Consider the following 27,856-nt stretch of genomic DNA (forward strand, 5'->3'; position numbering starts at 1 on the left):
CCACTTCGGACCTTTGTCTCTCTTTCCCCTTCTAGTTGAATTGCATAAAATCAAAACGTACAGGTATGTTCATTCCATACAAAGGATAAATGCAAGGGGAATTGCATCTATTGAGAAAATAATTATGATTTATTTCCTGGGCAAAGAAAAGCAGAATTGGCTCATGTGTGTTTTGGCATTTGGTAGGGGAAAAAAGTGTTACCAAAGAATACAAAATAAACTATTCTTATTTTGAAGAAGTCCATATCAATCAGATTTAATACAAAATGCTATGTATTTTGCGTGCATTAAACGTGTACATTGTTTTATCTTTTTTCCATAGGGGCTAATCATTCTTCTTAGTAATGTCTATTTCCCAATTCCCCGCTTTAATGGTTCTTGCCTTTCAATCCACACATGAGAACATGGGTCTGCAATGTAGTTAGCTATTCAATTAAATTCCCTTTAAATTCAGCATAGCTTCACAATATGACCATGCATACTTCCCAATAATAATAATAATTGTGTTTTACATGGGCATACGTGACTGAAGAAACTGTAGAAATTGACTATTCTTGTTGGCCTACCTGCAAAATTGGTCAGTTCCAATTTGGTTCAAAGTTGTTGGGACGATTTGCAGATAGACTCTTCGTTCTGCATTAAGCTTACTTGAGTTGGCAGGTTATAGTGTATAGGCTATAGTGTATAGGCTATTGTGCCCCGCAGTAGTGTGTCTTTGGAAAAGGATGGTGAAATAAAGAACAAGAATGTATGACTTTGTTTGATTGTTTTTCAATTTATTGGAATTGACTCAATGAGTCACATGATCTTGGATCACCTTAACATAAGGTGAATGATTCAAGACAAATATAGTGATAACATATCACATAATAGTGATAACATCACAGGCAGAACTTGGACACATCTCCAAGACACCTGACACTCCAACTGAGTACAGGATACACATGTAATGTCTTTATAAAAGACGCATGGAAATGTTTAAACAAACATTTATGAACATGTTATTTAGAGAAAGTTAATTTTCTCCCACCCATAGCATACACAATATGCACAGTTTATAAATCACATTTTCAGGAAAAACAAACCACAATAGAAAAGGAAAATGTTGACCTTAGAACAGATCAGTTGATAGTTAATCACAGAGTGATGATAACAGGTTTGATACCCAGTATGGGCAGATAATCCTCACAGAGGAACAGGGATGTTATAACTCAAGTTTGACTCAATGACACATGCATCATAGAAGATGTTCAATATTATGTCAATATGGCCATATCACCACAAAAACGTAGTTGGAACCAACTCTTCTATCACAAATGTTGACCATAAAACAGATCAGGAAACAAATCAGAAAGATTGAAGAACATAATTACCCATTATGGGTAGAAAGTCCTCAAAGAGGGCAAATAGATCTAAGATCATATTGATCTTTAAAATTGCAAACAAATGACAAACATAGTTATGCTTCGCCAACATAGTGGCTGTAACCTCAATGATATGATACCAACACTTCAAAAATGTAGTGTTGATGAATGCAATCATATTCATACAGAGTTGCAGTCCTTTCAAACACCTCCTGCATGAGCAGAAAGAGAGGACGTCTCTGACTTTAGTAAACCAACATGGTCGAAAGTGTTTGTCTCAGAGTAGAGTTCCAGGCTGTAGGACTCTACCAGGGCCTCCAGACGGTGCTGTTGACTGGACTCTTCTCTTTACTGATGCTGTGCTGGGCTGGGGAGCTCAGCTGAGGCAAGTCACTCTCCCTCCTGTTCTTATCACAGGTTGGCTGCAGGCTCTGGAAGTGGCTCAGCAGTTTCCTCTGGGACTGTGTCTTCACCTCATCCTTGGACAGGAAGTGCACCGTCTCTTGGACACACCTGGAGTAACCACGCTTGGCAGCTGCTGTGCAGGAGGAGGAGCTCACTGGCTGGTACTGCTGCTGGTGTCTCAGGTAGCAAACTGTCATCTCCAGGATGTCGGCTTTCTCCAGCTTGGAGTCAGACTGCTGGTTGAGGATCTCTGGACCCAGGAGGGACTTGAGCTGCTCAATGCTGCTGTTGATACGATCTCGCCGTAACTTTTCCACCACTGGCTTTCTCAGCTGCAGAAAGAAGAAAGGAGGAATCATTAATAACCTTATTCTGAAATGTTGTATACATTAAGTCAATTCCAAAATTGAATTCTTTCAACATAAATGTCCATTTAAATATTCAATTTACCTTGTTGGTCAGACTCGGGTGCTCTTTAGAGTAGGTCATTGCTGAAATGATTGTTGGTGCCATGGCTGGATCTCTGTGTCGAGTGAATCTGAGTTCTTCTGTTCATCATTCCTCCTATATATAGTCCCGAATCTCCATATGAATGCGTGGGTCTTGGTCTATTTGGAGGTTCTCACAGTCTGTAGCCAATGGGTGAGCTTGGGGGGGACAAAGAGGAATGTGCAGTAGCCTCATGCTCAATGCTCTTAATGCTGGGGGGGACAATGACCAAGTCTCAGGGGAGCAGGTGGAGAGGGTGGGGGGGTGATGGAGAGAGACCCACAGAGCGCTGTGTGAATCTGGGAAAGTGGTGACCTTGTAAAGAGAGCAGATCTGCTGTCTGATGTTGGGATCAATGACACTGACAGAGCACACGCTCATCATCACAGCGTACACGCGTGAGACCGTGGGTCCCGACAACCACAATCGGTGGTACCTGATTTATTTTGTCGTTACATATCTGATGTTATGATGTAAGATGTATGATGTATGATGCAAGTTATCAAAGCACTACAAAACAGATTGTACACCTACTAGTATTGCTTATCTCATTTATGGACTTTTTTTTTCTTGGCAATATTATCACCAACAATTTTTTCGAACTGCGAGTTCAGTTGTATTTTTCAGAATTATTGAATACATATGTTCTTTTACAGCTTTGCTTTGATTACAGTCAACATTAACTACGGTATATGAATTGAAACAAGTGGTAAATAATAATTTGTATATACAAAATTGCATTCAAAGCATAATTGGTTTAGAAGTATAATGCTGTCAGGTTGGCTATCCTGGTATCTTTAGATTTCCTGGTACCATTAGATAGCCCTCCCAAAGCTATACTGGTAACTTTAGATTTCCCTCCCAAAATGTGTCTCTGGCTGTGATGTTGGTGAGCTCTTGAATGAAAATGACAGGCACTAAACAAACTACATCATTATCCGACGAATACATAACTTTCAGGAGTAAATAGATCCTAGTCCTACAATGTTTTTAGTTGCATTTATCATAGGTGTGTTCCATATAACGTCTTTAGTATCCTGCCGTACACCAAGAAGCTTCCTTAAGATATGCATAATGTCCTCTCACAGAGACTGGATTCAAGCCCTAACCAGACCCCCCCTGCTAATGTGATGGGCAACCAGACACACTTCTTTTGTTCCTCCGTTGAGAGCAGTAAATGGACAGAGTGTGGGAAACCAAGTAGAGCTCACTCACAGACCCCCTGTGGGATAATAGATTCAGGACCTCTACCCTGAAAGGTCAGGGCATTAGGGGGAGGAATTTGGTTTATATAAAAAAATGTTCAGTAATTGTTGTTGTTAAACGGCTGAAACCACACTAACTCATAGAGTGTGTTAGAGATAATACAAGTACCGTAGATAGACATTTTTCAAAATAGGTCTTTTATACTAAATAGAGTCCAAAGTCATTGATCCCATTATTAAATGGAATTATACATATGTGATATATCCTAGAGGGGTGATGGTTACTGGCTATTATGATCAAAAGCTCTGTGGGATAAATGTGTTTACATTTTTGTTTGTCCTCAAACCGACGGCCTAACCTAAATTGTCTGTCAAAATATTTGTGTTTAGCACCTTCTTAATTGAGGACAATCTTCCAATCAAGCGTTACTCCCAGGGGACGGTTGGGAACTGTTTATGTAGAGAAGCATTAGCATTTAACAAGGCACACTTCTATTGTCTAGAGGAGACTTTCTCCATGGGCAGAGTGTGGGAAAGCTCTGGAGAGCCGAGTCACAGTTCAGTGGTATTAGCATCCTCGATCCCTCCAGCACCTGACAGTCTGGGGAAGGACACACCCACACACACACACACACACACACATACACACACACACACACACACACACACACACACACACACACACACACACACACACACACATTCACTCACACACACACACACACACACACACACACACACACACACACATGCAGAGACTCTGGGGAATAGGCACGCTTTAGGAGGGGAATGGGAGGGGGGGGTTGCTCCTCTCATTTTTAAAGTATTTGATCCTATGACAACTTTTGATTTCTGTGATGCAATTCAATGCGTTTCATAGTTGCCTGGAGCTATTGTCTTATATACTGTATCATGACGTTTTACAGTGGCAGTGAATTTAGACCAAGTCATGCACATTTCTGCTAAGGTATTGTGCCTGTATACAATCCCATGCATAGCTGAATGAGTCAGGTAGTGCCGCTGCTGGGCTAGCTATCTCCCTCCAGATGGCCAGTGACGTGCTTAGGGTCTGTCTATAGTACAACACACAGCCAATAGCTCTCACTAATGGCCCATTCAGTACTCAACAGCTTTTGTAGTACATTGATTACAGCACACAGGACTCAGGACTGTGGGAATCTCAGAGCAGCTCTCTAGTAAACGAGACAGACAACACACACATCTGCTTGAGGGCCATCTCTTCAGGCTACATCTTAACTGTCTCTCCTAAAGACCTCCTCACCCCCACTATCCCCATATACATATATATTAGGGCTGGGACTTTAACGCGTTAATTTCAATTAACTAATTACAGAAAAAATTACGTATTAACTTTTTAAAATGCATTTAGAGGTATCCTGAGACCAATGGGTTTGTTGTTACTGTGAAGGGTACAGTTTTTTTTGTTTGTTACCATTTTAGATGGCACTGACTTTATGATAAACTGTTGGTCTGTTTATTATTTTGACCAAGGATATTTGGGTGGGTAGGGGAGGGTGGGGGGGGGGTTAGTGTAACATTAGGTTAGGTACATTGTGTGATCTGTTGGTCTGTGTAGCTCAAATAAACAGGATTTTGCTGCTTTAAACTTGTATATATGTCTATTCATTGATTCACTCGTATACCAAATCCATTTGAATTGAAAACTGTTGTTTCTCATGTCAAATATTGATATGCGATTAAAATGTGATTAATTTCGATTAATAAATGACAACGCCTCTAATTAATTACAGATTTTTTTAAGCGCATCCCACCTCAAATATATATATATATATATATATACTGTATATACATACAGTATTTATAAAATAAGTAATTCTTCCTTCTTCTAGCACTGTGACTGCCAATAGCCCCTGGTTATAGCATAGATTGCTTTTATTATGATGACTGATGGATTTATGATCCAAATGCCTTATGCCTTATGCCTTAACAACAAAATAATATTAAAAGATTCCATTCACATCCCTCTATTCAGACCATGACAAATGTTTATTCCGTATAATATATCATAATATTCATATTACAGTATGAATCTTCCAATAAAAGAGATTAGCAGCCCTGTAAATTTTACTCCAGATGATTTGCGTCACTCTTACACGTGTATGTTGTGATGATGAGCGTGTGCTCTGTCAGTGTCATTGATCCAAACATCAGGCAGCAGATCTGCTCTCTTTACAGGGTCACCATTTTCCCAGATTCACACAGAGCTCTGTGGGTCTCTCTCCATCACCCCCACCCCCACCCTCTCCACCTGCTCCCTTGAGACATGAGCCATTGTCTGCCCCAAGCTCACCCATTGGCTACAGACTGTGAGAACCTCCAACTAGACCAAGACCCACACATTCATATGGAGATTTCGGACTATATATAAGAGGGATGAAGCCAGAAGAGATCAGATTCACTCTACACAGAGCTACAGCCATGGCACCAACAATCATTTCAGCAATGACCTACTCTAAAGAGCACCTGAGTCTGACCAACAAGGTAAATTGAATTTTTAAATGGACATTTATGTTGATAGAATTCAATTTTTGAATTTACTCAATTTATACACCATTTCAGAATAAGGTTATTAATGATTCCTCCTTTCTTCTTTCTGCAGCTAAGAAAGCCAGTGGTGGAAAAGTTACGGCGAGATCGTATCAACAGCAGCATTGAGCAGCTCAAGTCCCTCCTGGGTCCAGAGATCCTCAACCAGCAGTCTGACTCCAAGCTGGAGAAAGCCGACATCCTGGAGATGACAGTCTGCTACCTGAGACACCAGCAGCAGTACCAGCCAGTGAGCTCCTCCTCCTGCACAGCAGCTGCCAAGCGTGGTTACTCCAGGTGTGTCCAAGAGACGGTGCACTTCCTGTCCAAGGATGAGGTGAAGACACAGTCCCAGAGGAAACTGCTGAGCCACTTCCAGAGCCTGCAGCCATCCTCTGATAAGAACAGGAGGGAGAGTGACTTGTCTCAGCTGAGCTCCCCAGCCCAGCACACCGTCAGTAAAGAGAAGAGTCCAGTCAACAGAGCCGTCTGGAGGCCCTGGTAGAGTCCTACAGTCTGGAACTCTACTCTGAGACAAACACTTTCGACCATGTTGGTCTACTAAAGTCAGACACTGTAAGGAGAATATGAAGAAATCTTCCTCCACTTCTGCTAATGCAGGAGGTTTGAAAGACATGACCATGTTGGTCCTAATTGCTTTTACTTTCAAAGTTATTTTGTTTTGCATTCTGTGTAAAAAGCCCATTATTAATAATTATATTCAATATTTGAATATACATTTCTTGATCTATTGAGAAAAGAATCTGCGAACAAAATGCTAATCTGAACTTTGATGAAATTATAATTGTACTTTTTTTAATTATATGAAAAGTGAATACTGCTTATTTGTATTCCCAATGGGAATGTTTTAATCATCAATGAGATGGTATACTGTATATGTTCACTGCCTTATTTTTAGGTAATGTTAATGAACAATGTTTATCTATATGTAACCTGTGTGTTATATGTTTGTGTATGTAACATATAGGCCTATTGCTTTGATATTGATATTGGATATCATAACAAGAGAGCAATGCCATTTATTCAACATGATATCTGCATTTTAGACAGATGTATATTCCTCTCAATTGAGAGAACATGAGAAACCATGTACCGGTAAGCATAAGTACTGAGTTCCAGTTCCTATGTGAATGTGTCAATATCCCTTACCTTCTGTGAAGGCATTTTTAAGTCGGCAAATCTCGAAATGAATGTATTGATCTTTCAAATGAAGCTGCGAATAAAAACAATCACAGAAATGTCTTAGTTTATTTAGTTGATTTGCTTTCATGACACTCGCTGTTTCCCCATACCACGGTCAAGTATATCAAGCTTAAATCACATTGTAAGGGATCTCAGTGAGATAACGCTGCCTCTGCACTTTGATCCTTTAAAGTGGCAATCTGTAATTGGTACATATCATTTTTTTTCATATTCACATTCTGACCAATGAGATCATTTCTTGGCCATTATTTCTGACTATTAGGGGGATCCCTTTTGGCTCAAGGGCACCCCCAGAGGCAACATCCTCCATGATATAACTTTAACGGGTGCTACATTAGACATACCCTCTCTTACCCTGCTATTGGTGACCTCAGTGTAGTTAGCTTGTCATCACCATGACTTCACTATGGCAGGAAATGCACATAAATATGTAAATGTTACGTTGTGCTTCCTAAGAAAATACTGGGTAAAAGCGTTATTACCCGACAATTGCATATCAGTTACGCTCTCTGGTTCTCTTAGATGAACTGACTCAGGCATCACTATGTGCCATTTAGCATCAGTAGATACCAATGGTACTAGACTGCAAAATGTGCTTATCCCATTAGATGCAGAGAATTAGACCTTATTCAGCTGATAGTATCTAATTCTATATTCCAAAACAATTTGTGACGGCAGCTAGTGAAAGGGGGAACAAGTCGTCAGCCAATCCAAATGTTGACTTGTATTCAGAACAATGTTAATACATTTTAACGTTGTTGAAAATCAATGACCCTCTCGCTGATCAAGCCAAAATATTATAATATGCAATGGATTCGGTGAGTAATCCCCACTATTCTACACTGACTAGGTAGTAGTGGGGATGAATCACAGAATCCACTGCATTGCAATATTTTGCCTTGACTAGGGAGTGTGTCATCGATTTTCAACAACTTTAAATTTATTTAAAATTTTCTGAATAAAATACAGAACATTGGGTCAGTTGCAGACTTGTTCCCCTTTTCGCCAGCTGCCGTCACATTTGATCAATATTCTGCTACACATCATCATCATCACCATCATCATCATCATCATCATCACCATCATCATCATCATCATCATCATCATCATCATCATCACCATCATCATCATCATCATCATCATCATCATCAGCATCATCATCATTAGCATCATCACCATCATCATCATCATCATCATCACCATCATCATCATCATCATCATCATCACCATCATCATCATCATCATCATCACCATCATCATCATCATCATCATCATCAGCAGCAGCAGCAGCAGCATTACAGAGTGTAGAACAAAATAAAGGAGATAGGGTTGGAATAGGTTTGAGAATTTATTTTGCTACAACATTTACACAAATCAAATCCTATTGGGTTTTTACAATAATGTTAAACTAAACAAGTTCACTGTATGCATCATCATACAAAACAAGAATCTGCTCCTTTAAGAAAGAAAGGTACAGTTGGTTTGTGAATGTATCTGCCACCTTGAAATAAGGCAGTGTGTATCTTTAAAATCAGACCTGAGGGTATTTGGTTCACATTTTCATAGAAAACAATAGAGAAGTATGACCCTGCTTATATAAATGCATACAATGCATTTCAAATGCCTCTACAGCTTCACATTTAATTCAAAACAACTCAATAGGGTCCAGACATGCTGATACCACTCCATGTTAGTAGCCCACCATGTTGGTACCACTCCATGTTGGTATTTACATTTTACCCATTTAGGTAGACGCTTTTATCCAAAGCGGCTTACAATTTGGGATTACAGGGACAGTTTCCCTGGAGTAACTGCCTTGTTCAAGGGGACATTAGTGATGATGTTCCCAGGTGGGATTTGGAGTCATGAACTTCTGATCACCAAGCCAACTCACTATCCACTGGGCCACTTTATGTTAGTAACCCACCATGTTGGTACCACTCTCCAGACTGGTAATCAAACACACCAACAACAGAGCAAAGCTTGCACACGGTGTAACGATCATTCTGTCCTGACCCTTGTTTCAGCTTGGTCTGTGACCCCCCGACCCCTGGCCTTCGACCTCTGAGTCCAAGCATCTTGTCTAGTTCATTGTTGGAGGCAGAGTGGTGCCACATCCTCCTCTGAAGCGGGGAGGAGACGCAGGATGTTCCTGGAACATTTAGAGTAGCCGTCGTGTGACAGCAAGGCCTTTCTCAGTGCGAAAAAGGACACAGCCTTCTCCAAGAGGTCTGCAGCAGAGATCCCGTTGTGGAGAAGTTCTCCGATCTCAGTCGTCAGCTTCTCCACGCCGCCGCAGCACTTCCTCTCCAACATGTGGAGTTTACACCTGAGAGGAAAACAAGACAGTCGTTAACATCTCTTCCACTTCCACAGACTTGAGTTTCTATCACTGCAACCGTGACAACGGTTACGTAACTGTCCTGGAGTGTTTCACTAGGATGAAACCTGAGCTTACCTAAGCTGCTGCTCCTTGATGCTGTCCTGAAGAGCCATGTCCAAGTAGGCTGACATAATTCAGATGTTGTTCTTGAGTTTGTAGCTTGTCCTGGATAACGTTGAGTTCTTGGTCTTAGTTTCGTCCCTTGCTGGAGGTCTAGAGTTTGTGTTATGGCTGCTCCTCTCCCGTGTTGCTGCAGGTCTGGTGTATGGTCATCAGAGTATCTTCTCTAGTGAGCTCTTCATCTCCACTCTCTATTTATGCAACTCCTTGAATGCTGTTTCATGCTCCGTAGCCAATCAGAGGTCCCCTAGCTTGGGATAATAGTCGAGGAATATATTAGCCGACTCCACACAGAGCAGGTGGAATGTTGTTCTTTATGCCGTATGCCAATGAGGTCGGGCCAAGTCAATCCCTAGGAACATGTGGAAAAATCACATTCCCATAATGAAGTTGAGACAGAGACTGTGAGTTTTCTCTGGCACATCTGCTAAAATGAAAGGTATCCCCCCATGTTTGTATTACAACTTATGATTAAAATAGATTTTTAAAAAACATATCACAAAAACATATCATACGTATGATATGGTCATATATCATAAGATAATGGTAAAGAGACATTGGAGTGAACATTGAATGATATATTAGGGTCACCTATCTGTAGACAGATAACTGTTCCAGCAAATGCATGCAAAAAATATCTAACTGACAAATATCAACTGGTCATATACCGCTGTGGGAAGCTGTGTGTCCCTGTGGCTCCTAGATCCAGAGAGAGGGCGGAGGGGGGGGGGGGGGGGGCGGGGGGGGGGGGCGTGTGACTGAGGCAGGGAGGGAGGGGGGGGGGGGGGGAGCCAGGCAGCTGTGAGGGCTCAGAGGAGAGGAGAGGAGTGTGCTGCTGCCACTGCGGGTCTGGGAAACATGGAACTGTAGAGTAGAGAGAGGGGCAGACAGACAGACAGACAGACAGACAGGAAGACAGACAGACAGACAGACAGACGGGCAGGCAGACAGACAGATAGACAGACAGACAGACAGGAAGACAAGCAGATAGACAGGCAGACAGGCAGACAGGCAGGCGGACAGACAGATAGGCGGGCAAACAGACAGACAGACAGACAAGCAGACAGACAGACAGGCAGGCAGGCAGGCGGACAAAAAGATAGGCGGGCGGACAGACAGACAGACAGACAGGCAGACAGACAGACAGGAAGACAGACAGACAGACAGACAGATAGACAGACAGACAGACAGACAGACAGACGGGCAGGCAGACAGACAGACAGACAGACAGACAGACAGGCAGGCAGACAGACAGACAGGCAGGCAGACAGACAGACAGACAGGCAGACAGACAGACAGACAGACAGACAGACAGACAGACAGACAGACAGGCAGACAGACAGACAGACAGGCAGACAGACAGACAGACAGACAGACGGGCAGGCAGACAGGCAGGCAGACAGGCAGGCAAACAGACAGACAGACAGACAAGCAGACAGGCAGACAGATAGGCAGGCAGGTGGACAGACAGATAGGCAGGCAGGCGGACAGACAGGAAGACAGACAGACAGACAGACAGGCAGGCAGACAGACAGACATACAGACATGATCACCACAGAGCTGCACAGCCACCACTGGAGTAACATGACCTGGTCCATCTCATAGGAACCATGTCTGACGAGCACTATACCATAGTCTGATATTGAGTTTTAGTAAAAGTGTAAAGTGTAAAATATATATAGTATCGGAGTGTGGGTACAACATTATACTTTAGAAAATGATAAGATGCATGTCCCTCTCACACGTGTATGGTGTGATGATGAGCGTGTGCTCTGTCAGTGTCATTGATCCCAACATCAGGCAGCAGATCTGCTCTCTTTACAGGGTCACCACTTTCCCAGATTCGCACAGCGCTCTGTGGGTCTCTCTCCATCACCCCCACCCTCTCCACCTGCTCCCCTGGGACTTGGCCATTGTCCCTCCAGCAATAAGAGCATTGAGCATTGAGCATTAGTCTGCAGACTGTGAGAACCTCCAAATAGACCAAGACCCACACATTCATATGGAGATTTGGGACTATAGGAGGAAATCAGATTCACTCTACACAGAGCTACAGGCATGGCACCAACAATCACTTCAGCAATGACCTACTCCAAAGAGCACCTGAGTCTGACCAACAAGGTAAATTGATGACTCAAATCTAAATAAATCTATTTGATAAATGATGATGTAATATTTCACAATAAGGTTATTAATTACTCTTTTTTTGCAGCTAAGAAAGACATTGGCTGAGAAGTTAATGGCGAGGTCTTATCAACAGCAGCATTGAACAGCTCAAGTCCTTTACTGGGTCCAGAGATCCTCAACCGGCACAAGGATGAGGTGAAGACACAGTCCCAGAGGAAACTGCTGAGCCACTTCCAGAGCCTGCAGCCATCCTCTGATAAGAACAGGAGGGAGAGTGACTTGCCTCAGCTGAGCTCCCCAGCCCAGCACACCGTCAGTAAAGAGAAGAGTTTAGTCAACAGCGCCCTCTAGAGGCCCTGGTAGAGTCCTACAGCCTGGAACTATACTCTGAGACAAACACATTAGACCTTCTGTTTTAAGGTCAACATTTGTAAGAGAAAGGTTTATTTGGTTCCAACTACGTTTTTGTGGTGATATGGCCCTATTGACATAATACGGAACATCTTCTATGATGCATGTGTCATTTGAGTCAACTTGAGTTATATAAGTAACATCCCTGTTCCTCTGTGAGGATTATCTGCCCATACTGGGTATCAAACCTGTTATCATCACTCTGTGATTAACTATCAACTGATCTGATCACAAACTGTGCATGTTGTGTATGCTATGGGTGGCTATGTTGTGTATGCAACTCCCTCTAAATGACATGTTCTTAAATGTTTGTTGAAACATTTCCATGTTCAGATTCAGATTCAGATTCAGATTACGTTTATTGCCATTATGCATACACATATAGGAATTTGCTTTGGCATTACAGTAAGTGCGTTTATGCTTTTTTTCACGTGTATACAAAAACAAATGCAAAAAACAGGACAACACAGGACAGACAACAGTGCATTGGATAGTGATACATACAGTATATAAAGTGCAGTGCAGAGTTTTTGTGTCTTTTATAAAGACATTACTTGTGTATCCTGTACTCCGTTCGGAGTGTCAGGTGTCTTGGAGATGTGTCCAAGTTCTGCCTGTAATGTTTCATCACTATATTTGCCTTGAATCATTCACCTTATGTTAAGGTCATCAAGTCAATGATGTGACTCATTAAGTCAATTCCAATACATTGAAAAACAATCAAACAAAGTCATACATTCCTGTTCTTTATTTTACCATCCCTTTACAAAGATACATTACTGCGGGGCGCAATAGCCTGCCCTATACACTATAGCCTGCCAACTCATGCCGGAGTAAAGCAGAATGAAGTGACTCTCGGTAAATCATTAACTTCCAAAACCTGGAACTGAGGCACTCTTGGCGAATGAGGTTCACTTCTGAAACTTGGAACTGACCATTGAGTTCCCAAAAACTTGGAACCAAATGACTATTCATCCTATAGCTTTTCACACCAATCCAACTTTAATCCTTGTACAAACTCTTTTTCATTGAGTACCCACTCAGTGACTGCCGAGCCACCCCCATGCCCCCCCCTGGCAAAGACGTGATGCACAATTTGTGGCGTGGATAGTGGCATCGTGGTGAGACCCGCCCCCTCAGGTCACAGCCGGTCGGGGGCAGGTCAGTGACCTCTGGGCAACCCCCCGGCGAAGACCGCATGTTTCTACCCCACCCAGGGGCGGAGTTGTGGAGTTTGTGGCGTGGATATTGACATCATGGTGAGACTCCGCCCCCTCGGGTCACAGCCGTTCGGGGGCAGGTCTCTGGGCCACCCCCCTGCACCCCCTAGTGAAGACCACGTGTCTCTACCTCACCCAGGGGTCGAGTTGTGGGGTTCAGGTGTTCGTGGCGTGGATAGTGGAGTGGTGGCGAGACTCCGCCCCCTCGGGTCAGAGCGGGTCTGTGACCTCCCGTCCACCTCCATAAGTATTTTTACATAAATTGGTTTATGTTTTATGGCTGTATTGCTGATGGGCATCCGAAGTGATATAAAGAGTTTACCTCGATCAATTCTCTTCATCGATATCACATTTTTTTCACAATTTTGCATGCTATACGATGCCACATTTTTTTTCCCGAGACGGTAAACACGGCCTAAGTCACATCCAGTTTTCTCCAACTGGAGAATGTGTCATGTCCGGTTTCAACGCCAAATTTCCATACCATTGGTCGGCCAACCCCCCAAAAAAAAAAATATATAATAACTGATACATGAGAAAGGTCAAAGGTCAAAGATGGTGCCAAAATATCTCCAAATGGCCTAAACATATAGGTGTCCGCCTAAACATACCTGTACTAAAACAGGTACAAAGTTGCATTTGCTCACATTACTAGCATCAACTTTGGCACAAGTACTAATAAGACCCTGGAGTACTGATTCCTAGATGATTTGGGCTTGGTTATCAGGTTTCCAAGGTGATATTCACTGTAAAAGCTGTTGTTTTTTTAGGCGGAGACTGAATTTGAGATGTTTTATAATGTTCTAGCTCTATTTGCTCTGACACAGTAACATAGATTTTGATTCTGACACTTCTACAGCCACCCCACAGGTGTTAGCTTTCATTTGATAACAATATCATTATGAAGGCCCTTGTGATTGTGGAGATATTCTATATTCACTGTGGGCATGTCATTTCGAGCAGAAAACCAGAAAAATTAGGTGGATAAGAAGAGGTTAAAAACCCAATAAGGTCCACCAGACCGAAAACCACATATGTAACAAAAATATGAAGATCCTACAAGGGTTAAAACGAGCAAATCCAATGTCACAAAATGTGATCTTGAACCTTGGAGTGAAACATACATGTCAGTTCAGGGTAAACAGTGGTAAATGTAAAGTAAAGTGGCCCCGGGCCGATGTAAAAGTTGGATGGGGGGCGCAATATAAATAAAATTAACATTAACATTAACATTAAATATAGTAGTAATGGTAAACATCCTGTGTGGACTGTTTTGCTCCAAGGCCAATAAAGTTTTCAATCCAAATATTTAATATTTAGTTATATTTGGTTATGTTTGCCGGGTACATTTTACAGGTAACTCCAGAAAGGTTTCTGTTAGTATCATCACCCTGAACTGACTGGAGGTTTCACCCCGAGGTTAACAAAGGATATAATTAGTATACTTAATACTTAATGTCAATATTTAGTTACTGTCACCCAAAATGATGAATGTGAGTGTCTTGAGTTATGGACTTTTATAGTATATATACAATTATGTTAGTCACCCACCCCATTTTGGGTGTAATAAATGACTGGCTGTCAAAACAAATGTTCTAATTTAATAGCATAAAATAAATAAACAGCATTGTTTTTAGTTATTAGGAGCCCAAATCCAAGGGCAAGGGATTTTATTGACCTCTTGACCTCTATGGATTTGATCCAACATGTCAAAGAACCTACTCCCAATCATGGCCATACCCTCGATCTAGTGATTACAAAGGGTCTTAAGGTCTCAATATCAGGTATCGGTGACCTTGCCCTCTCTGACCACTTCTGTATTGTCCTTACCATGGTAATATGTAAAGCTGAAAATAACGCTGAACGTGATGTTAAAAAAAACTTTATCTTACCCCTGCAGTGGCTGAGAACTTCAAAGCTTTAATGAACATTGATCACACAACTTCCACTTCACATGATAATGATTTAGTAACTACTTTTAACAATTAAGTAAAAATGGCCCTAGACTCCCTGGCACCTACCAAACTAAAAAAGGTTGGAGCCAAGAGGAGAGCACCATGGAGAAACAGCTAAATTAATCAACTTAAGAGAACATGTAGGAAAGCTGAGCGCAGATGGAGAAAGAGCAAATGAAAGGTTGACCAGGACATTTTTAAAGAACATCTATCTGCCTTTAATATGGCAATGCGAAATGCTAGGAAAAATCACTTCTCAAAAAGAATATCTACAAACAAGAATAACCCCAGGGTTCTGTTATCGACAATTGATAGCCTTGTAAACCCTGCTCCTTGAACACTAGACAGTATTTCCACTTCGGGGATAAGATAACGAATATTAGAATGTGTATTAGTCAGGCAAGACTAGGTTTGTGTTGCACTGAACATCCACCACCACATAACATGACTATGAGTTTGTTTACCGTGGTTGATACTGAAATGTGGTGTCACAGCTCAGACCGTCTACGTGTCCTCTTGAACCTTCTCCCACCACATTTTTAAAGGAAATGTACAACTCTGTGTCTGAGGACATACTAGCCATTGTAAATCACTCCCTACTTACAGGTATTTTTCTAGCGGCACTTAAAACTGCCCTGGTTAGACCCACCCTACATGGTGTACACAGGTTTTACTACCAGTTTGCCTACCAGCACACAGCAGTGGCACCCAGCCGCACCTAGTCGCTCTATGAGTAGAGGGCTGCAAGGAAATCTTCCTGGCTGCACAGTGTACAGGTTTTTTCCTTTGCCTGCTTGCGGCTCTGTCATCATGTGAAGCGCATTGAGTCACATCTTGTGAGAAATGCGCTATACAAATAAAACTTGATTTGATTTGATTTGAAATCCGATGGCCAGTCAGGCAAACAATGATTTAATGTCAATGATCGGTGTCGTTATATAGAAAAAAAGAACGAAATAGGTGTTGGTGAGTCTCCTTTCAGTCTGCCTCCATCGAAGTGGATGAACAATGAATGAATTAATTAATGAATGGTCTTTATTGTCATTGATATAGTACAGGTACCATACAACGAAATTTGGGAGGGGGGGGCTCCCCTGGTGCTAGGAAAAAAAAACTAAAAACAAGAAGGGAAAAGAGCTGATTTACATAAATAAAGGCTATGTACACTATCCACTATACTATACTATACAAATAAAACTGTGCTGTACTCTATGCTATGCTATACATATCCTAACATTTCCTATCTCTGAACCTTGTGTACCCGAGGGTTGTCATATTGCACATAGTGTTATTGCACATTCATTTAAAGTGTCGCAGTTTGCAGGTTTGAAATGTTCACAGTTGTGTTTCAGTATTGCACTTGATTACAATCTAGTAGCTGCCATCAAATTGTCTAGATTGTCCAGGGCCTAGAACCTAGGTCTTTGCTGTGTTCATGGCCTGAATGGCCCTGGGGTAGAAGCTGAGCTTCAGTCTCTGTCCTTGCGAACATGGTCCTGAACCGCCTGCCCGAGGGCAGCCGAACAAAGTGTTCGTTCCCAGGGTGGGATGGGTCTCTGGAGATCTTGGAGGCCTTCCTGAGGCAGCGTGTGTTGTACAGCTCTTCCAGAGAGGGGAGGGGGGCGCCGGTGATCTTCTGGGCCGATCTCACGACTCTCTGTAGCGCTTTCCTCTCTGCGGCTGTGCAGCTGGAGAACCACACGCAGATGCAGTAGGTGAGGATGCTCTCCACTGTGCAGTGGTAGAAGGTCACAAGCAGCTCCTGTCTGAGGTGGTATTTCCTGAGGACTCTCAGGAAGTAGAGCCGCTGTTGTGCCTTCTTGATGATGGCTGCTGTGTTGGTCTTCCAGGACAGGTCATCCTGTATGTGCACCCCCAGGAATCGGAGGGTTGAGACTCTCTCCACGCTCCCTCCATCGACGAGCAGGGGCTGGACCTCAGATTTTTTCCTCCTGAAGTCCACGATGATTTCCTGGGTCTTTGACTGGTTCAGCAGCAGGTTGTTAACCTTGCACAGCTTGCCCAGCTGCTCCACCTCATCCCTGTACGCCGCCTCGTCCCCCCCCGAGATGCAGCCCACCACGGTGGTGTCGTCTGCAAACTTTACGATGGAGTTGCTGGGGTGGACGGGGGTGAAGTCGTAGGTGTAGAGGTTGTAGAGGATGGGGCTTAGCACGCAGCCCTGGGGGGACCCAGTGCTGAGTCTGAGGGCTGTGGAGGTGTGGGAGCCCACCCGCACCCTCTGGGGGCGGTCAGACAGGAAGTCCTTGATCCATGCACAGATAGAGTGTGATAGTCCCAGGTCTAGTAGTTTGGTCACTAGCCTGTCTGGAAGGATGGTGTTGAAGGCAGAGCTGAAGTCCACAAAGAGCAGTCTCGCGTAGCTGTTCCCCCTCTCCAGGTGGGATAGAGTGGAGTGGAGAGTCGTCGCGATGGCGTCCTCTGTGGACCTGTGGGCTCTGTAGGCGAACTGGTATGGATCCAGGTTGGGCGGGAGGCATGTGACTATGTGGGCCCGGACCAGTTTCTCGAAGCACTTCATGATGATTGGTGTGAGTGCCGTGAGTGCCACCGGGCGGTAGTCGTTTAGGCAGCTCACCGTGCTTTTCTTCGGGACTGGGAGGTTTTCAGGCAGGGTGGGATGGTGGCCTGGGACAGGGACTGGTTGAAGATGTTGGTGAAAACCCCGGCCAGCTGGTCGGCGCAGTCCCTCAGCACCCGTCCCAGGACGCCATCCGGCCCTGAGGCTTTTCTGGGGTCCACCGCCTTCAGCACGCGTCTCACTTCATGCTCTGTGAGGGTGAGGCTGCTGAGAGGTGGAGAGAGTGGTGTTTGTGTTGTGGTTACCTCCGTAAAACAACCGACCCAACGGCCTGAGGTGTCCTATCCTGACATTATAACTGTTAACTTTAACATACTTACCTAACATGTGATGAAGTGTTTGCCAGAGGCCTACACGTGTTGACTGGAGGGGTCCCACAGTTTACCATTTTCATCCTCTCTGCGGATGGCCTGAAGCCACAGATCGCTTATTTTATTGTCATTCACTCTTTGACGTGAAAAATACAATGCAGCATCTTTTAGACAGGTTTTTCCAGTTTGTCACCTGCACGTTTCTGTTATCGATATCACCGAAAAGGGGGCATGGCCATTCTGATGACAGGGAGGTGACATATGAATGCTCTAATGAATATATACTGATCCAGAGTATCTCCAGAGTTATTGATCATCGGTGAGAAGGCTGGGAGAGAGAAATTATCTACACATTTAAACACGTAACACTAAGTGCCAGGCCAGAAATCTAGGTGTCATAATTGACTCAGATCTTAATTTCGAAAACCCATATTAAGAAAATTTGAAACCCATATTAATAATACTATAAAAACATCCTTCTATCATTTAAGAAACATTACTAAGGTACAATCTTTTCTCTCCCAGGCAGACACTGAAAAACTCATGTATGCGTTTGTCACTAGGCTGTACCCTGACCATCACCAGGTTGTATTGCTGTCATTGTTGTTGGGTGTTGCATCATAACTGCGCTTGAGATCTTTTGTTGACAGGAAAGAGTACCGAAGTACCAGGCTGTACCAGTGCCAGGACCTGTACCAGGACCTGTGCCCCATGCTGGATGCAGAACGATGCAGAAATAACTTTAAATCATTTATGTACAGTATGTACGCTGATAATATGCAGGGAATATTTCTTGGATACACGGTGTACAGGTTTTTTGCCCTTGCTTGCTTGCTATGCGCCGGTGGTCCTCGGGCCTCTCCTGCGGATGGCCTGAAGCCACAGATCTCTTCTTTTACTGTCATTCACTCTTTGACGTGAAACAGCATCTTCTCGACACGTTTTTCTAGTTTGTCACCTGCACGTTTCTGTGATTGATATCGCCGAAAAGGGGGCATGGCCGTTCTGATCACAGGGAGGTGACATATGAATGCTCTAATGAATATAGAATGATCCAGAGGGTAAGTAAGTAAGTAAATAAGTTACTTACTCTCTTACTCTACTATCTCCTGCAGCTGCAGGTGACGCCACTTGTCCATTGCTGTGCTCAGGAACGGACTGGGACAACGAGACGGCCCTGGACATTTCAGCCGACCGGGGTACGTCGCTCATTTTGGCATGGCCCTGCACCCCAAAGATCCACCCCACAGCCCACAGATCGACCGGACCACCAGGAATTGTCCAGATGGCCAGTCCGCTATTGGCTCTGGTCCTGATCCACTCAGTATCCAGGAAGCCAAGGCAGAAAAGAATGGCTTACTGCAAGATCTGGTAAGGTCACATCACTCACCATCAGACTCAATGTGTGAATGTCCTAGTGTGGTACTGGGAATCAATGTTACTGTGCTGAGCCAGTCATGATCTTCTTCTCCACTACCAGTTAGCTTACTTAAAGTAGGCTAATTGGTACTGGAGAAGAATGTTATGCAAGTATGAATATACAGTATATATTCATTTCAACCAATGTGAAATATGAATGAATGAATGAATGGTCTTTATTGTCATTGATATAGTACAGGTACCAAACAACGAAATTTGGGAGGGGGGGCTCCCCTGGTGCTAGGAAAAAAATACTAAAAACAAGAAGGGAAAAGAGCTGGTTTACATAAATAAAGGCTATATACACTATCCACTATACTATACTGTACAAATAAAACACTGTGCTGTACTCTATGCTATGCTATACCTATTCTAACATTTCCTATTCTCTGAACCTTATGTACCCTAGGGTTGTCATATTGCACATAGTGTTATTGCACATTCATTTAAAGTGTCGCAGTTTGCAGGTTTGAAATGTTCACAGTTGTGTTTCAGTATTACACTTGATTTCAATCTAGTAGCTGCCATCAATTTGTCTAGATTGTCCAGGGCCTAGAACCTAGGTCTTTGCTGTGTTCAGGGCCTGAATGGCCCTGGGGTAGAAGAAGCTGAGCTTCAGTCTGTTTGTCCTTGCGAACATGGTCCTGAACCGCCTGTTATATGCTGTTATATTCAGAATCATAGCGGTCAAGTAGTGAATGTAAAATGTCTTAAAATATCTTAATTAATATCTTAATTATCTTAATTAAGTTTATTGTTACATCCCATTATACAAGTATCTTTTTGGAGTTCACAAGTCCACAGTCTGCAGAATTGTCAAAGGTATAATAATGTGATGAACCTGTGTGGGAGGGGAAATTCGGGCTGATTGCCGAACTATGGACAGCTGTGAGCTTCCCATTGGGGTATATGACAGTAAACAGTATTTTGTAAAGCTATACCATTGAGAAACTCTTACCTTTATTCCCATCCAGCGAAGATATGCAGCCATGTTGTCATTAAAACTGAACCTGAAACATAAACCTTCTCCAAGGGTGGTTTAAATATAATTGCTAATCCAAATTACTGGTGCAACAGACTTGATTTAAACCAGGTTTAAAACAGGTTTAAAAAGCCTGCCAAAATTAACACAATAGAAAATAGTGTGAACTTATTTGAAAAAGTAGAACATTACTTCATCCAATACACGACCGACAGTCAGTCACTGACCAGTTCATATGACAGAAAGCGGCACGACTGAAACGCTCTAAAAATCATTGCGACATGTTGAGGTGGAGCAAAGTGGGGAGACCTGAGGTAGTGAGCAAAGAAATACTAGTGACATTAGGTATTTACATGTATTAATGAATAAATAACATTGCTGTGTGTACATTTTCTTTGGGAAAAATTACAGTAGCTTACTCCTTACTACATGGCAAACAAATGCTGGATACATAGGTTTTCAATTTATTTTACTTCCACTGCTCTTGATTTGATCGGTGCCTGACAAGTAGATTAACACTAGAACAGCCGTGCCTTTTTTACCTACTAAAAGAGCCGCCCCGGGAGTCAAATACTAAGCTGCTATTTACACAGAATGACCACTAGTTGGCCGCTTGTAAATTAACCTGCTTCCTACACAGAAAAACGTCAAAAATAGCTTTATATTAGCTTATCCTGATGTGATTTTGAAAATGTAAGGATACTGGGTGGTAGAACGCACATATCTAGGAAAGGTCATGGAAAGGAGGGTCCTAAAATTTGATCGAGTGCAAAGATATACACATTGTCTTTACCCACAGGGGTAAAATTACCCCTCATGGCTATTCTAGTGTACATTAAGCATAAAGATGTCGGTTTAAATTCCAGGTGCAGTACCGGAGACTTTACCTGTTGACGTTGGTACTGGGAATCGGGGGATCGTTTCAATATGGATTACAAGTCTCCATCATGACTTCTCCAGCAGAGGTACGAACGATCAACTCCAACTGTGAGATGTTGTATTACACGTCAGAAAGAAAAAGGAGTGAGAAGTGAAATGATGGGAATTGCATTGGGTATGTTTCTATGTTAGGAGCCGTATACAATTGTATTTATAGCATGATTACAAGTTAACATGATTTCAAGTGTTTTTGGGAGGAAAAACCCAGAGTGTACTAAACAAATCCCTGTCCCTGTCTGTAGCACATCCAGAGCTTTGTGAACCAGACATGGCTGGGGAGGTACAAGGTTCCACTGGATTCTTCTACCGACATGTTAATATGGTCCTTCATAGTAGCTGTGTTCAGCCTTGGGGCGTGGGCGGGCGCTATCCACAGTGGGAGCCTCCCTGTCGTCCACGGACGGTGATATGATGCACACTAACACACACCGTACTTTTCTCTTTTCCCCTTACGTCACCCTCTGTTTGACAGCATTTTGCAAACCCGCTGTTTGATTTCGCAGGAAGAAAGCCCTGTTGTTCAACAACGTGGTGGCCGTCGTGGCCGCTCTGATGATGGTGTGTAGTCGCACGTCTAAGTCCTTCGAGATGATCCTGCTGGGCAGAATTCTCTACGGATATAACGTCGGTATGTGTGTGTGGTTCTTTTTTTACCCCAGCGTTTTAAATTGGTTAAGCTAAACTAAAGGGTCAATTCTAGTGATTTTTTTCATTCCTGATATGCCAATTAAGGGCACCACCTAAGGGCACCACAGTCTGTGGATGCTTTTAAACGAGGCCTAAAAACCCACCTTTTTAATAGAGCCTTTTTTTTGCTTTTTAATTGAATGTTTTTTGCTTTATCTTACTGTGTTGTAGCACTCTGAGATTTTATATGTAAAGTGCTTTTATAAATAAAATGTATTATTATTATTATTATTATTATATAATGTATGTAATCTATTATTTACAAATATGTGCAGTGCCTTCAAATGCCTTGCTCAAACTTTTTGCCCACTGAACACCTGCTGGGACCATATATACTGAAAATGTATGCATTCACTGCAATATAAGTCGCTTTCGATAAAACCGTTAGCTAAATGGCATATATTATTATTATATAGAAAGTTTCAGCAAATCTGAGGTGTCTATCGCCCCCCCCCCCCCCCTCCTCTTGCTCAATCGCATCTTGACATAAAGGAGCGTGCATCTAACAACAGGTATGATCTTCTTCCCCCTTATTTTAACATGGGGTACTGGCATACATATGTACCTCCTCAACTCAAGCCCAGACTAAGTGTACAAGTAGACTGCATGTGTACATTATGCCTGTAGTCTTTGTGGTACTCTTGTGTGTAACATCTCCTACTGTCTACCTCTATTTTATATTGATATTTTCAGGCCTTGGATTGAGTGTCCACCTAATGTACCTGGGCGAGAGCTCTCCAAAGAAACTGAGAGGGTTCATAACCCTCACGTGCTCCATCTTCACTGGCTTTGGGAAAGTCATGGGTCAAATACTTGGCCTCAGGTCAGTGCCTTTGACGTGTACTACATCAGTCGTACACAAATCACCCAGAGTTGTAAAGGACAGGTTTCTACTTTCAGTATTTTCTTACATGTTAACTAGCCAACGCATACTGCACAATACAGTGTAAAACCACAACTCTCTCACTTATTAAAAAGGAAGAAGAAAGCCTCCAGGGCTTTCACACACCAAACACACGTTCTACATTGTTCAACCTTCCAGCCTTCCGCCTTCCAGATCTAACTAACTCAATACACAATGTTGAAGAGCTCGTCTGACTAATCACTCAAGATCGATGAATGACATGATGTACACAGAACAACGTTCTGCATGGCAGCTTGCCGCCATTGGTGTGTGAATGGGTGAATGAGAGGCCATTGTAAAGCGCTTTGGAGCAGCAAAAAAAGACGCTATATAAGTGCAGTCCATTTACCATTTGCCATTTACCAACGACAAAGAGCCGTTTGACAGGGGCTGACAAAAAGTATACTACCTATTAAAGATGGGATGGTGGTGATATGAATTAAGTCATTCACCTCTCTCTCTCTCTCTCTCTCTCTCTCTCTCTCTCTCTCCTGTGCAGGGAGCTGATGGGTACAGACGCCCTGTGGCCCTATCTCCTGGCCTTTGGTGGCCTTCCTGCCATTATACAGTTCGTGACCCTGCTCTACTTCCCAGAGTCGCCCCGCTACCTCTACATAGACAAGGGCGACATCGAGGCCTGCAAAAAAGGTGTGTGAATTGGGCCAACTCTATGAACCCAGAGATTATTTCATGGGTAGGGTAAAATAATACAGTAGATTGAGTGTATGTGTTACAGTACATGTGGGAAGACGGTACATGTGGGAAAACTAGGGTTAGGGTTAGGTGCTAGGGTGCTAGGGTTAAGGTTAGGGTTAGGGTTAGGGGTAGGGTTAGGGTTAGGGTTAGGGTTAAGGTTAGGGTTAGGGTTAGGGTTAGGGTTAAGGTTAGGGTTAGGGTTAGACATGCCAGCATGTACCAAGTCGACGTAGCACCTAACCCTAACCCTAGTTTTCCCACATGTACCGTATTCCCACATGTACCGTAACATAATGTATTACTGTATGTTACTGTATGTTACTGTGTGTGTGTGTGTGTGTGTGTGTGTGTGTCTGTGTGTGGTAGCTCTACAGTGGCTGTGGCAAGAGGATGATCTGACGCTGGAGCTTGAAGACATGGCGAAGGAGAGAGTTAGCTCCCAGGGCCAGAAGTCTAAAACCGTGTTAGATGTGCTTTGTTCTCGCTGCGTGAGATGGCAGCTGCTGACTCTGGTCTTACCTTGTGCCGGGGTTCAGTTCTGTGGCATTAACGCTGTGAGTGAATTATTCTACCCATATCACACAATCTAGTGTCAAAACCTTTACCTGATAAGGTCATTCTGTACCTGATGTACAGTACACCGGAAGAGCTGATTCATCATTTTACCCACTATCTCTTCTCTTATGACTCTTTTGTTACAACCCTTAATTATAACGGTGTTGCTGGCAAGATTAATACATTGACCCCCTAATTTCTCTACTATCTTCATCGATCAGATTTCTTTCTACGCGTTTGACATCTTCAGTCAATCTGGAGTGGACAAGGACATGATGCACTACCTGTCCATTGGCATTGGAGCGACAGAGCTCATCGCTGTCTCTCTCTCTGTGAGTATCGTCTCAGATCATGGTAGGATAGGAAATGAAATCACATAAACCTAACGTGAAGCTGCCTACACACCAGTGGTGCCATTAGGCCTTGGTGTCCGGAGCTATAGCCCCAAATGTTTTATGAGTAGCCCCGGATCTCTGGATCTCACTTTATTATTTTACTAAAATAACAATAGGTCATATTTGTGTCTACTGTAGGTCCATACACTATGTCTATCGATTTAGCGCAAGCAACCCCCCCCACCCCCCCCCTATGAGCGGATTGCCTTTCACATAACACAATGTTGTGTCCCAGGCTCTTCTGATAGAGCGTGCCGGCAGGAAAAAGATGATGGGATATGGCTACCTGACGATGGGTGTCGTCATGTCAGTGCTGACAGTCTTCCTGTCTTTAAAGGTAATTGTCCTATACATTCATGGCTTATCTGTGTCTTTGGGTGCGTTCGTAAATACGCTCTGAGAGCGTTGGAGCACACCCGGGGTGCTCTCTGACCGTTTGGAAATGAACTGATTTCAGTTGAAACCAGAGCGCTCTGAAACCAGAGCAGATTTCCTGAGCGTATTTACGAACGCACCCTTTGTTTCATCAAAGTAATGCTGCCTCTCTCTCTTTCTACAGAACCCGCCATCTTGGGTACCATATATGAACATTGCCATCATCTTCTCTGCCGTCTGTGTGTATGGATTCGGAATTTGTGAGTACTCTACACAACCCTGCCTACAATTGCCAATCACTTCATGTGTGTCATGTCTGAAATACACTGCAGTGGGTTGAGTGATGTGCTGTGTTGGGATTTAGGTAAACTGTGGAGCTGGTTGTAAAGGAACTATTGTCAGAAACTGTAATGTTGATACTGACTGAGTAGTTGGATTTTTGGTGCAAGGTCTAGCAGAGACTGAGAACATACACAGAGACTGGGAACGTACACAGAGACTGGGAACGTACACAGAGACTGAGAACGTACACAGAGACTGAGAACGTACACAGAGACTGAGAACGTACACAGAGACTGAGAACGTACACAGAAACTGAGAACGTACACAGAGACTGAGAACGTATACAGAGACTGAGAACGTACACAGAGACTGAGAACGTACACAGAGACTGAGAACGTACACAGAGACTGAGAACGTACACAGAGACTGAGAGCGTATACAGAGACTGAGAACGTACACAGAGACTGAGAACGTACACAGAGACTGAGAACGTACACAGAGACTGAGAACGTACACAGAGACTGAGAGCGTATACAGAGACTGAGAATGTACACAGAGACTGAGAACGTCCAGAGAGACTGAGAACATACACAGAGAGTGAGACAGACCTTTTCCAAAAACTGATGTTTGTGGTGCTGGTGGAAAGCCAGTGGGAAGTACAGAAAGACTGTGTAAGGTAGGGAGATGAAAGGGATATGGAAAGTTAGATCTTTACCTTTTCTTTTTACTGTTTTCCCCTGCTTTTATACTCATTCTATGCATGTATATGTTTTTATATATGTTTTTATATTCACTTTATGTTCTTATTCCTGTTGTAAAGCACTTTGAGCTGCATTTCTTGTATGAAAGGTGCTATATAAATCAAGCTTTACTGACTTACCTACTTTCCAGCCGGGGTGTCTATGGCCCTACCTGCAGACCTCTTCCTGCAGGCCTGGCGTCCTTCCGCTTATGTCATCAGTGGCACGATCACCTGGTTGGGCCTGTTCGTCGTTGGGATGTTCTTCCCATACGTAGCGGTAGGATACTGACCCCATTCAAACACACATTTCATACTGACTGTACCTTTATTAACTCACCAAACTGCCAAAGAATTCCGGAAGACTCACCACGGCACCTAGAGTGCCAAGTGTTTTACATGGTATTTACTTACATGGTATTTACTTAGCAACAATACTCTGAATACTCTCAATACTGATTGGCTACAAAATCTAGAATGTTGACAAATCGGGTGACTTTATTCACCCTCTGCACTACATTTTTTGTTTTAATCATTTAGCAGACGCTTTTATCCTAAGTGACTTAGAGATTACAGGGACAGTCTCCCTGGAGTAATTTAGGGCTAAGTGTCTTACTCAGGGCACACTAGTGGTGGTGTTCCCAGGTGGGATTTGAATTCATGACCGTCTGATCACCAGTCGAACTCACTATCCACTAGGCCACCACTACCCCCCACTAAATTAGTTAAACTTAAAATGTATCTGTCATTCTTTCACCAATACATGTTTCTTGAGTTAATGATACTGTAACGAACCTGTATAAGGTCCGTTAGCAGCTCCACCAAGCGAGTTACCTCTCTTGGTGTTGTGGTTAGAGCGGCCGGCGGTTATGCGGGATTCGGGGTTCGACTCCCGCATGGGGCGAGTTACACTCCCAGTCCTGTTCGCTACAATACTAATACTGAGTCAGTAACTGTTCATATGTGTGTGTCTGTGTGCAGGCTGGACTTGGACAATACTGTTTCCTGGTCTTTGTGGCTTACTGCATCTTCAGCGGAGGATTCCTGATATACTTCATCCCAGAAACCAAAGGAAAGACTATGGTGGAAATCATGGAGGCCTTTCACAAGCTTAACTATAAGAAGACAGGGACTGACCATGAAAAGGCTGAGTTCGTTGAAAGTTCAACAAAGTTTTAAAATGAATAAGAATATTTGTGTTTTGTATATTTTATTTATGTAAAATCCCAAATGCATTATATTATGTTCAATTTGTTTAAGTGCCTAGTCAGTAAGGTCAGTATATTATCATGATTTCAAAAGACACTAAACTTGGCCCTCCATTTAATTTGAAAACTGAAGACATAGTATACAGTGGGGGGAATACGTAGCCTATTCAACACAAAAACATTTTTAATTAGCTTTATTTTATTTATTTATTTAAAATTGTAAATGTTTAATTAAGTTTTTATTTTTTTTATTTTTTTATCTATTTAAATTATTCTATTTAGCACAGGTAG

The 27,856-nt window shown here is 42.9% G+C and overlaps 4 protein-coding genes across 6 annotated transcripts in view; 3 read left to right on the forward strand and 1 right to left on the reverse strand.

The window, feature by feature from the left end:
• Positions 1-27,856, forward strand: part of mmp24 (matrix metallopeptidase 24) — a gene marked incomplete at both ends in the record, with an annotated part of 367,122 nt that overhangs the window by 105,583 nt on the left and 233,683 nt on the right. Inside the window, one exon of one of the 3 annotated variants that reach the window (XM_080548321.1) lies at positions 10,486-10,512. The exons of the other annotated variants lie outside the window; for them this stretch is intronic. Of the gene's footprint in view, positions 1-10,485; positions 10,513-27,856 lie in introns of those variants that run through there. 3 annotated transcript variants of the gene reach the window in all.
• On the reverse strand, positions 1,670-2,282 carry LOC308173248 (transcription factor HES-5-like; the record flags this gene model as incomplete). The annotated part of the gene is made up of 2 exons (XM_080548247.1): positions 1,670-2,101; positions 2,220-2,282. The coding sequence occupies 2 exons, from the start codon at positions 2,280-2,282 to the stop codon at positions 1,670-1,672; spliced, it is 495 nt and encodes a 164-aa protein (XP_080404373.1).
• Positions 5,879-6,536, forward strand: LOC308173326 (transcription factor HES-5-like; the record flags this gene model as incomplete). Its single annotated transcript, XM_080548333.1, has 2 exons — positions 5,879-5,986; positions 6,105-6,536. 2 exons carry the CDS (start codon positions 5,879-5,881, stop codon positions 6,534-6,536), a joined length of 540 nt encoding a protein of 179 aa, XP_080404459.1.
• LOC308173572 (solute carrier family 2, facilitated glucose transporter member 11-like) lies at positions 19,603-27,536 on the forward strand (the record flags this gene model as incomplete). Its single annotated transcript, XM_080548598.1, has 12 exons — positions 19,603-19,755; positions 21,652-21,750; positions 21,967-22,127; positions 22,228-22,352; positions 23,105-23,234; positions 23,815-23,963; positions 24,378-24,565; positions 24,788-24,898; positions 25,197-25,298; positions 25,521-25,596; positions 26,510-26,637; positions 27,339-27,536. The coding sequence occupies 12 exons, from the start codon at positions 19,603-19,605 to the stop codon at positions 27,534-27,536; spliced, it is 1,620 nt and encodes a 539-aa protein (XP_080404724.1).

The sequence above is a fragment of the Nansenia antarctica genome, assembly GCF_963989245.1.
Source record: "Nansenia antarctica genome assembly, chromosome: 18".
Taxonomy (NCBI): Eukaryota; Metazoa; Chordata; class Actinopteri; order Argentiniformes; family Microstomatidae; genus Nansenia; species Nansenia antarctica.